At 43.0% G+C, this 12,517-nt stretch overlaps 1 protein-coding gene across 1 annotated transcript in view; it reads right to left on the bottom strand.

The window, feature by feature from the left end:
* Positions 1–4,535, bottom strand: part of DCDC2 (doublecortin domain containing 2) — a gene marked incomplete at both ends in the record, with an annotated part of 67,829 nt that extends 63,294 nt beyond the window's left edge. Inside the window, one exon of the mRNA XM_080339108.1 lies at positions 4,243–4,535. Coding sequence (XP_080195234.1) covers positions 4,243–4,535 — 293 coding nt within the window. The remainder of the gene's footprint in view (positions 1–4,242) is intronic.
* Positions 4,536–12,517: the final 7,982 nt, after the last annotated feature.

Raw genomic sequence — 12,517 nt, 5'->3', positions numbered from 1 at the left:
ACAAAATACATCTATTTGAACAATACCACTCTCCACCAGAGAGTACATATTGCCACAAACACCACATTAACACAAATGTGTTAGTTAAAGACACAGTGATGGATTAGCTGTATGTTGCCTTTCCAAAAAAAGGGAATTAAATAAGCATGAGTAACCCACAGACTGACAAAAAGGCAACTGTCCAGGCACCCGGACTACACTAACTCCTGTCTTTTGTCAGCACACTGAGAGCCATGAGAGCGGCTCTTCTTACAAATGCAGCTCTCAGTAGGTGCTTGCATTGCAAGATGTTTCTAGTTCTCAGTGCTGTAGAAAGAGACACCTTCATGGGCAGTTATAACTGAGGACAGCAGAACCTTTCAGCACCTTCTGCCAAGAGCTAAACATGAGAACAAGAATGGCTGGGGCACCTAGTCTATGCCAGGAGCACCTAATCCAACAGTAGGTGATCAGCATTTGTCATGGGTACTCCCTATTACCACTTTCAGTGGGAATCCGCAGGTGCTTTGATAGGCTTTTAAGACTAGAAGACCCTAGCTGAGAACGGCAGGTATATCTGATGGCAAGCATCAGTGCAGGCTCACCAAAAGACCTCAGAGCCCACAATACATCTGCAGCCCTTCAGTAATGTCACACTCTGTAGTTAATGACTGGGTTTAGATTTGTTCACTAGAGGAAACTTTTCTGCCTACCAAAAGTTGAGACCTGGATGAAAGTGTAGAAGGAAGAAGAAAGGAAAGGAAATGGAAAGGGAAAGGAAAAAGAAATAATTAATTCTTTGAAGGAATGGTGGTCATTTTTCAAGGTGCCACAGAATGGTCACAAGGATTTCAAGGCTTCAGTGTGCAGGGACAGTAAGACACAGCAAGGCTTCCAGGTAATGCTTGAAAGTGCATGCCAATGCTTTGTAACATGTAAATTTAGCAATATTGGACAATGTTGAAAAACAAAGTATCTAAGCCTCTTATTTACAACCAAACAAAATCAATCAACTGTTTCAAGCTTCTCCATGTAAAAAGGAAAGAGTTCTCCTGTGACCAAACCAAAGAAATCCTAAGGCTTACAAGACCGCAAAGAAATAAATGCCCCAGACAAAATAGTTCCAACAACTGGTAACAACAGCTGCTGACTCTGGTTCTAGTTTTCTGGGCATCTGTGAACTAAAAAAAAGTAGGAAAGAAAAGCAAATATATTGTCAAAGGCTTAAATTCACTATGCAGAGGTCTGGGAATTAAATTGTCAAATTTCAGGGATCTACAAATCTGAAAAGGTCTAAATAGGGCCAAAAGCTTTTCTTGGGACAAGGGCACCCAAAAAAAAATCCCAGACCAAAAACTTTACAAAAATATTCACACTTTCTAGCAAGCAGAAATATTTCCACCCAGTGACTCTCCAAGCCAGTGATGAAACTACAGTCTTATTTAAAGAGACACTGATGGAGAGAGGACAATCTACCATGCACTAATGATCTCATATACAAGTAAATGGGCAACGAAAGGAGGAGGGTAGGGTAGCACCTGAGAAAAAAAAAAAAAAAAAAAAAAAAAGCTAAAAATTGAAACCAGCTGCAGCATATAGTTTTCTTTCAGGAAGTTGAGAGTCACAGAAGAACTCCAAAGGGCTGCAGGCCTGAACGTGGATTCTCACAACTGCAACTACAATATACTAATGCACCTCACTAATACACCAAAAAAGCATGTATTAATTTAGTACACCTGTAAATGACAAAACCAGCTGGGAAATCCGTTATATATTACAAAAATTCCCAACATTGGCTAATAATTCTTCCATTAAAGAAAATCTCTGCATACTTTTCTAAAAGCAGGATTTTTAAATGTCAATTACTTTATCTTTATGTTAAAAATGAAACATATCATCAGTTTAGATTGACTCTATACCCTGAGACCTACCTATCTCAAGAGGTTAAGATTCAGGGCTTGGAATGACCGAGCTTCACGTGCTAAAGCCAAGTGCAATTTAGTCTAGAATTCACCACAGAGAGGTGAGAAAAAGAATGCTTGAAGAAGAGTGATGACACTTTCAGCTTCTGCTTCTCCTTGAATACTCTCTCCTTTCCATTACGCTCCCACACATAGGTGCCACAAGCCTCAATTTCAAAGTTTAGCCCTGCATAGTCTGTCACAGCAATTAATGTGTCCAACAAGCATCACTGCAAGAAAATTGTTAAAAATGTACAGACTTCTTGCTGCTATCAGACCAGACTCAGATCCTTTAGAGCAGATGCTTTCTTTGGTCTCCCACAGCTGCAACTGTTTTGTCTTTGCCTGTGACATATCAGGAAACATATGCTCTTTTCTTTAATTCCCTCAATTCCTTTCGGAAAACTGTCTCTTTCAATTAAACCCTCCTCTCCTCTGACTTTTCTGGCTAACACATCTCCCCACTTGTCATTCTGTCTACAGCCCAGTTAAGAACAAGATCAACATTAAGCCCTTCAGGTTGTCTTAAATAATGTTTGCAAAAGCACTGCCATCATTTACAAAACTATGTAAAGAAATACTAATAGTGAAGAACTCCAACTCTGAACACAGAAATGGAAAAGATTCCAAGTCATTTTTTTCATCCTCACTGTGGCACAGGACTATGGTATACTATCATGGGATATATGAACCAGCCTGCTTTTACCAAGTCCTTCCGGTTAGCTTTTCTTAAAGTATGTTCTTTATTGACCTTAAATACTTTGGTATTTTGTTGCATGTTGCAACCATAAAAGTCTGAAAAGCTCTCACCATAAAGTTCTGACCATAAAACACAACATGTCAATAAGAAATTCTTCTTCCACCTAAAATAAATCCAGAGTGACCAATTCTTTACATAGGGCGTGCTAATGCCACTTACTCACTTTTAGCCTGTCAAACATAAAACACATTTAGGGAGGTTAAACATTATGTGCTGATAACTAAGAACTTCAAGCCACTCACAGAATCACAGGAATTCATATCAAAAAGATATAGTAGATCTTGAGAGTTGAACGCTGCATTTGACATGGAAGAGAGTATAGAGGGAAAGGGGATTTATATTCAGCCTGTCATACATATTTCTCTCTAGTTTTGCCACTGAAGTGCAAGAAGCTTCAATAAATCTTCAGAAGCAGACAGTGACAAAAACTGTAAGAGTGCTGATAGAGATCCTGTTCATTACACAGAGGGTTTTGTCCTGAAACATAATGAGCTCTCCTGAAAAATGTGTCCTCAACTATATACAACCAAGATGAACAAGGTCCTCTAAAACTGATAGCTTAGCATACAAATTTCCAACCACCTCTAAAAAGGGATTGTTAATTTTGAGGGTTTTTTTTTTTTAATTTAACAGTAGGAAAAATACCCACAAAGACTGAACAAAACGTGTAATTAGGCAGTTGAGACCCTGAAATCCATCACCAGAACTAACAACCATTACTGATCACATATAGAGCCACTCATGAAACACACCAAAAAGCCCAGATCTCCTCCATGATATTCTCCCAGTTACTCACTAGAAAATAGAGAAACTGTCAGCTTAATTCTTGGTGTCCAGGTAGGGAAAAGAAAGCAGTCATATTTTAAATAAAAGGAAGGACCATTTACTCTTGTAATAAAAAGGCTATAAGCCTACCCAAAATGAACCAGTATGATGGAGAGATGGATAGCTGCATAGAATATTTTAGACTTTTTAAAAATGAGCAGGAAAGGAAGCATTGGGAATTAAATTCCCAGGCACATCAACTTCACAGTAGGACTGTCAACACTCCACCTTTCTACAGTTTTCTCTCTGTTAACACAGGGCGCAAATACTGACACTCACCGCACAGCTAAGCACACACATCACAACATGCCACTGTCATGTGGGAAATATATCCCACTATATCTCTGTTAACACAGGGCGCAAATACTGACACTCACCGCACAGCTAAGCACACACATCACAACATGCCACTGTCACATATCCTTTGGGTTAAAGGGCTGTTGCTCCTTTTCTACCGTCATGTCAAGGAGATGGCACTATGCAACTGATGGTAACAGCAGCCTTTCTGTGGCTTGCTTCTAAAGCTCTTTTGCGGTTTTATCCATTAGAACTACCTTTCATTTTGCCTTGGGTCACAGCCTTTAAGTCCTTTTTATGCAATACCTCATAAAAAGGGAGGGGTGCTGGGGGTCCTCTGAAGAACTGACACAGTACCAAACCCCCAAATGCTGATGTTCAAGCTCTATATAAATCTTACGTTACTTTTTAGCCACTCACTTCAGTTTCTTGAAGGCTTCCCTGCCACCAGCCACATACTGCTCTCCACTCTGAAGCTCCTCCAGCTGCCGGACACGATGCCCGCCCCGGGGGGTATAGATATTACGCACTGCTCCAAAGGGTGCCTTCACCCCACCCGTCACCTCTTTCAGGAAGACCTCGAAGTTGGACACTTTCTTCTCATTGATGACAATGCGGCGCCCGGGGAAGAAAGGGTCCCCGTTGCGATACACCAGCACGCTCTTCACTGTCGGCTGCGAGAGCCACGACCCCTTCGTGCCGGTGCTCGTCATGCTCGGTGGCTTCGGACCTCCTGCACACCGACCCACCGCGCTGCCTGCACCTGTTTAGTTTGGAGAGGGTTCCCTCCTGAGCACCCCTCTCACCCCAGCCCTGACAACTCCCCCCGGGGGTGAAGCGCCCACACCCGCGCCGGGACCGGGGCACCAGGGCCCACCTCCGGGGAGGCAGAGGAGGGACTTAGAGCCTCTCCGGGGCTTGCGGCGCAGCCCTGCTCAGCCCTTCAGCGAGCGGTGCCTGCTGGCAACCAGCTCTTGTTGCTCGCTGGCGCCTGGGGTGGTTAATGCCAATTACCCTAACCCAGGGGAAAAAGAAAAGAGAAAACAAAGACAACATTGCATGGAAGAGGTTCCAGACAGCAGGAAGTGCATGGGACCCATGGCCTCCCAGGGTCTTTATCCTCCACTTTTGCCCTCAAGGAAAGCGGCTTTGCCGCTACGGCCCTGTTTTTCTCGGGAAACTTGATGCCGCCTGTGCTTGTGCTCACCCTCCCCCCTGCCCAGCGCGGAGACCTACAGACCCAGGGCCACCGGCCATGTCAGGGGCAGGACAACGCAGGGGCCAGCGCAAAACACGGCTGAATTATTCACCAGGCGATGGCTGGGGGAAGGAGGACAAGGAGACGTCGTGCCGAGAGGCGGGGAGAGGAACGCGGGGGGAGCAGCGGCGGAGGGAACCCGACCAAGGGCTCCGCACCTGAGGCAGGTAGGGAAGTCCCCGCTCTGCCTCCTCCTTCCCGGAGGCCGAGGCGCTGCCTACCGCCGCCTCTCCCCTGCAGCGCGCCGGGGATCCCCGCCACATGGGAACGGCCGACCGGCTGCTGCCCGGCGGGGGAGCGGCGGCGAGTGAGAGTTGAGGCGGCTCAGCACTCCCACAGAGAGCGAGCGCGGGCGGGGCGAGGCGAGGCGGAGCTGTCGTGACGTGCGGCCGTTACTCACCGGTAACGGTCCACCGCCCCGCCGTGGAGGGGCCGCCCGTCACACGGCGCCGGGGAGGACCGGGGTAACCGCCCGCCGGTCTCGCCCCGCCGCTGAGGGCCGCGCCGCTGTGTCGGAGGAGAAGGCTGCTTGCAAAACATGTATTTCATTCACATCTGGCCAGCTCTTCTTGGGTTTTCTTACTAAAGGGTCATCGTTTCCCTTCTCAAGAATAAAACAGACTTTTACCAGACCTTCCAGATGAAGGTCGTGAACCACCTAGGCAGCTGCCCCTAGGTGCAGGCAGGGACAAGCCACAGCTCTTACCAAAAAAGCAATTTCTACAACGTGGGTGACTGCTTAAGGCTCTCTGCCCAGGCTTCTCTGCCGTATTGCTTTGCTGATTCTGATAGACGCATTCTCCACAGCAGGTTTAGTCATTTGGTGCCTGATTTTGTCTTTGGTTCATTATTAACATCTAACGATTACCATTTCTGGTCCATGTATTGATACAAACCAAAAGAACCACTGAAAAATCATAACAATTAGTGTTTTTTCTGTTCTTACTTTTCTTCTTGTCAGTTACTAAAAATCCCACCTGAAAACTGGGTCTTTGCTCCAGGTCGCCTGTTGCCATTGCTGTTTACATTTGCTGCAACTCAGAAACAAAGCTGGGCCGTGATCTTGCAGGGGAAAAAAAATTATCAGCGGGGTTAACATGAGGCTCTTGGACTACACAAATTAACTGCGTCTATGTATGGGCAATTTATTTTTTTTTAATAGGCATACTAACATGATGACCTCTAAATGTCTTTTTGTGATGATATGTAAATGTTACAGACACTGTTAGGGTGCTTTTGCCCCATCCTCCAATCTGAACGGGCAAAATTTACTAGTAACACAAAACTAAACTGTATTCCCCCAGTATCTGGATAAGTTTATTTAGTTATTTGCATTCCTGAAATATTTAGAAGCTTTTCAGTACTCCTATCATTCTTTGGTTGAGTGAGTCTGTTATAATTCGTTCTCTTAAGGATCCAGGATCTATCACAAGAGCTAATATAATTTCTGCTGAGCTAGCCCAAACCTGCAATTCAGTCTGGATAATTTCAGTTAATCAGATTCAGAGGTGACTTGCCCCACTAAACCAAGCTCAAATTCAAAATACATCATGAACAGTAGCCTGAGAAATGAAAATAATATCCTTGTGCACAACTTATTTTTAACAAAAATACATCAACAGAATAACACAGAAGGACAAGAGACAAAAATGTAAAATAACCCATTTGTTGTTCAAAGAACATAAAGTCAAATCAGGTTAATGTTGCACTCTTTTCTAAGTCAATTTCTGTAATTCTACATAGTAGATACAGTATAGTGTATAGAAAAAAATATATTAATACACATATTAGGGACCAGATCCAACTCCTACCACCATCAAAAGACTCCCTTAAAGTTCACAGCTAAGTGTATCAGGTCATGAAATCATCCTGATACCACTTTCATCTTAAACTATTTTAAAAACTTGGTAAACAAATGACCCACTTGAATCTGTATTTTACTTGATAATTCTCAGCCAAACATCTCCAGACTGTCCAATATTTGGGAAGTGTCTTTGCATATTGCATTATCAGAATAGTAGATACTTTTTTAAATCTCAGATTGTTAAAAAATTTTAAAAATCAAACAAGTGTGCACCTTATGGGCTTATCTAATGAACAGATGGGTCTCTGATGTGTCCAAACAAGTTCTGACTGCAGCGAAGTTTTCTTTACATGAAAACCCTGTAGGTATGCTTGGGACACAGTTTTTGGCTGTACTTTTTAAGGTGGTCTGCTTTGCTCTTTCCAGGAAACTGCATAATAAAATGCAGAGACTGATTCCACTGGATTTTTGCCACACATTGGGTACAAGAAGCCATAAAACCTGAGAGAAAAGAGAAAAAACAAGCTAACAACAACAACAACAAAAACCCAACAAACAGAAAATGCCTTAAATTAAAACTTGAATTCCTTTAACAGCCTCTTTTCCTCCTTGATTGTCGCAAGACTAAAACTGGTCTAGACCTTCCTACCTGGAATTGTTTAGTGTACAGTAATGATTGTTCTTCCAAATGGATTTCGACATAGTGATGGAAGGAATTTTTCTTTCCTTTTATCTTACCTCCTCTGAGGGGAAAATTACCCCCTGCTGTGAGTTACAACAGAGCTGTTAACCATTACAAAAAGAGCAATTTCAGGGTGAGGGAAGTCAAATATGCTACTGTTACTGGTTAACAGTTAAATTTCTCTACTCTAATTTTCTTCTAAATAATAAAGGGGAGAACCAAGCATCCTTGAATTAATACTGTTTAACACTCATCTATTGCAACCCGACATGAAATTTTGTATTGAAAATATGCTTATGTGTAAAACCAAAAAATTATGAGCTTCACACAATTCTGTAGTCAAGTAGTAATATATCAACTACCTGCAATTTTGTGCCAGATTCCACCACTTTTGGTGATCTTATGCCTAATTTGCAAACACACATCATCTTTGCTATAGGAATAAGCCACCAAATATTTTAATCATGTCCCTTTTTTGACACTTGTACTACTCCAAAATACTCTTGGTCTTTGCCTATGGCCATACTAGTTACAACCACTTTTGCAGATTGCAATAAAATACTTCTTAAGTGGCACCAGAGCATTGCTAGCCTTAAAGCAGCCTAGAACTGGTGGGCAAAATCTTTGTCCAAAACTGGGAGCACATTAGGAATCCTTTGAAGAATTGTAATGCAGAGTTTTGCCCATAGTTTAACCTTTACATAGCTAATAGCTGTGCCTCTAGAGACTTCATCGTTAAAATTCAGTTGCTTGCATTTCTGCCCTCTGTTGCTTTACTTGTGCTGCACTGGAATCTCACCATTTTCTTACTCTTAGGACAACACCTTCAAATTCAGCCCCGGGGAAGCAACCATGACTGGCCCACCTACAGAGGGCTACAGAGCCCACGATTTCACAGCAGCCTTTTCAGAATACATTTTATTTTCTTCAGTAATACAAACAAAGCAAAACAAAAACAGAGTGTTTCCAATACAGTATGAAGTCAGCATGTTTTCCATCTTGCCTAAGTACAACCACTGTTGGAAAGCTAAGAAGAGCCTGAATGCTTCAGCCCATGATAGCAGGACCTTCATCCATGAGAATTTGATCCTTCTAGCCTTTCCAGGTGCTGACCTCTTATTCCCACTATTGTTTCAGTTTCTAAGCTCCTATCACGTTCTCAACAGTAACGAGCCAAGCTGCTGAACCCCCTGACACGATTAAGAAAAATGCAGAGAGACAAGTAATCTAGTGATGAAGTAATATCAGACCTCTCATATTACTTGAGGTTGATACATGAGACAACGTCAGTCAGGTCCTGTGTCAGGATCACATGATGGACCTGAAGTCATGTAACAAGCACACATTGGAGATGTGATGAGAACACAGCCATGGCATAGTGACAAAGCATCAAACAGGGTCCCTCTTTCTGCAGCAAAATGCCTTGAGGTTTCTGCCATGCCAGGACCAGAAATTATTTTGCAGCTTGTTGCATGTCCCTGACAACAAGGCTCAGTGACAGCAAAACATGAGAACATGAAGACAAGAACATCTCCTCGTGCTGAAGACCATTAGAATGTACAGAAGGGGTAAGAATAAAGTTTCTAAACCTGGGGAACAAAATTCAACTTATTCTATTGCACACAGTGCTGAGAATCACACCTAATATCTACAACTTGGTGCAGCATATCTAAAAATCACACTAAGCAATATCTGCAACTCTCTTCCCTGTTGTAATTCTGGGGTAACTGGACTGTTTGCTTTGACAGTTTCACACACTAAGTGGAATAAAAAAAATACTGATGCACTGATGCAGTTGTAAATTTTAAAAACCATGTCATAGCAATTTCACTTAAACAACTGCAAAATAAAAAACTCCTTAGAATCCAGGATTCAATATTTTTGCTTAAAAAAAAAAAAAAAAAGTGATAGACGATCACAGTTTAAGCTACAGCTTTTTATTATACTGGTCTTTTCTAGCAGTATTCTTGAGACAGCTGAGGTGATAAAGGGTTACATATGGAAAAGGCTTTGGCAGATCCTTAGAGGCACATGAAGAAATGGTTCTCCATGGAGAAACAAACTCCAGGCAGTTAGCTTAAGCAGGAAGAAAGTTGGAAAATACCTTTCATGTGGTCTTTATATGGTCTTGTACAGAGTAATAAAAGCGAAGTCACCCTTTCTAGGCAAAAAAATTTATCACTGTGTTACTGTAGCTACCTTTGATCAAGGCACCTGAGATTATCAACTGAGTAGTCCTGATTCATTCACATATGATAAATTATTCTAAATGTGAACATTATATATTTTAAGTTTTCCATGGGGTCTTTCCTTTCCTTATTCAGCTGCACTCACTATCAACTAGATACTTATCTACTGTCTGGAAGCCAACTTATGGTTTTTTGGTTAATCTGGTTTTTTGTTTGTTTTTCCCCCCGCCCCGCAATGTCAATAAAATGGGGCTCCTATGAGCATTTCTTTTAGGAGAAGAAAAAGGTATTTGGTTTGGTCACATCTTTGTATATAAACAGGATTGATTAAATGTATTAGTCATACATTGGGAGATAATTTCTCCGTAGACAGATATCTATCTGCTTTTCTACCATAATTTTACCAAAAAGTTCTCTGAGCTTTTCTTCAGTAGAGATTTACAAGGACAACTCCTCCTATTTCCTTCTCTTTATGTGTGTTTTTCTTTGGATTTTCTGCTCTTTCTCTTCCATATACCCTGGCTGCAATCAGACCAGTCTCTCATGTCTGCACAGACATTCAGCTGGCAGTGGAACTAGTTGCTCACGTAATTCAACATGACAAATAGCTTGTGTTTTGGAAGGCAAAGCACACCTGTGCAGGAGCTATCCTCTCATTTTGGCTGAACGGAGAATTGCTGTCATGCCCGTTTGTGTCAAGGAGCTTCTTCAGCAAACAGCAAATGAGCTTGACCTGTGTTTTTTTTATTAAATATGGCAAACTGCTCCCAAAGGTTGGCACTGCAGGACAGACATGATACCTGACATATGCGTATAGCGGAAGCAACAAGCAGTTCATTGGTATTTCAAGCTGCAATAAATAGATGCCCAGTTATATTTTCCCAGCAATAGTATAAAATTAGACATTATATCTATGCTTCATAACCTGTCCCTGGCTGCTAGTTCAGACCAATGCTTTGCCTTCTGGCCTCATGACAAAGGTGGTGTTTGGTTATTGTCTACCCTTCTAGACAGTTATGATGACGACTGATATTGCAGCTATAATGAGATACAATACCAATGCTTCCTGGCATACTGGCCTTTTATGTCATACATCTCAAAATTCAGATCAGTATATATTGGGTGTGAAGTTATGTCATCGTATTTCCAACACATCTGTTGTGTAAGCAGTCAGAATAACAGATGGACAAAGGAAAAACAAATAGATCAGTCCAGTATCTTTTCCCTTTTCACCAAAGAGTGTAAAATGTCAGCTGTGTGAGAATTATTGCAAATTCACTAAATGTAAATTTCTGGCAGATATTCCTCAGATGCTTCCCTAGCTTTTGCATTCTAAACATACAGAATCAACATAAGCTACAGTTAGTTGCCAGCAATGTGCATGTTCATTTCCTACTCTCCCGTGGTATTTTCTGTGCTGTCTGGTATTTCCAAATTTTGTTTCAGTATCTCTGACAGCCAAGAGTATTAAATTAGTCTTGTACATACTGCCATCTACTGTGATTAACCAAAACTGGAGCTAAAATATTCAATTTAAGTTGATTTCAGCTTTTTATCAAGCATGAAGGAGGCCAACATTTCCATTCAGGCATGCTTATCCTAAAACTGAAAACCTCTGATGGTTTCAGTCTACACAGACGTGCTGTATAGAACTACTGAGGAACTGTTTTATTTAATTAGTTCACTGTGAAGTAATTTATCTTTGTGTGAAGTGTGCATAAACCATGCCTCTCATTCTGTACATGTGGATCCACTTTGAACAAACGCTCATCTATGCATGTTAATGCATGTACCTCCAAACACACACAAATGCACAAGTGATGTGGTGTAGGAAGGAGGGAACAGTGTCTGCTCTCAGATGACTTGCCTCAAATTCCTTTACCTTACAGCCCAGCCAAGTGCAGAATTTGGCCCCACCACCTTGTCTTTGAAACTCTGACCCATGTTCAAGACAGTGTTTAGATTTGTGCACTTCTGTTGGGGCATTCATGCGGCACAGGTCAGCAGCAGCACCACCATTTCCTCCTTTATTTCCCCACTAGTGAGTGCTGCAAGTACATTTTCCTGTGTCCTGCTGCAGGGCTGGGAATGCAGGCTTTGCCTTCATACCTATTAATGTGTTTCCGCAGAACCAGCCAAAGAAACGATACTCCTGCTAGCTGTGTTGTGCTTTCACACATGGAAGCAGCAGTTTACAAATGATATATAATAGTACAACCTGCTATGTTACTAATTAAACGTTTACACCTCCAACAAACAGCTTCCCTATTTTAGATACACAAGTTGGGCAAAGAAATTTAATTGCAAGACCTTTACTGGGGGCACAATTGTTCTACAATTGGAAAAAACCCACATTTTAAGATTAAATCTTCATCTAGTGGCCGAATGTGGGAGGGCAGATCCCGGCCACCGCGACTGCTACGCGCCTCACGGGGCGCTTGTGGGAGCGGGCGCAGGGCCCGGGGCTGCCCGGCCGCTGCGGCGACACCTCCGCGACTGCAGGGCCGCACACGCCGCGATGACGGCGGCTGGCGGGGCCACGCTGGGTGCTGCAGATGCGGCCGTCGCTCCGTTACCGACGCCCCCGCAGCCACCGCCCACCAGCCCCCACACCAGAACCGCACTCTAGCCCAGCCGCCCTGACCAGTCGGTCACAGCAGCACCGCCACCCGCCCTGCTCCTCCCAGGCTGCGCAGGGGTAACCGTCAGCCGCCGGCGCTCCTCCCTCCCGCGGCTGCGCGCTGGGGGCCGCACCGGGCCGG

The sequence above is a fragment of the Nesoenas mayeri genome (genome assembly GCF_963082525.1).
Source record: "Nesoenas mayeri genome assembly, chromosome: 2".
NCBI classification, from domain to species: domain Eukaryota; kingdom Metazoa; phylum Chordata; class Aves; order Columbiformes; family Columbidae; genus Nesoenas; species Nesoenas mayeri.
This window is presented reverse-complemented; position numbering and strand designations above follow the sequence as displayed.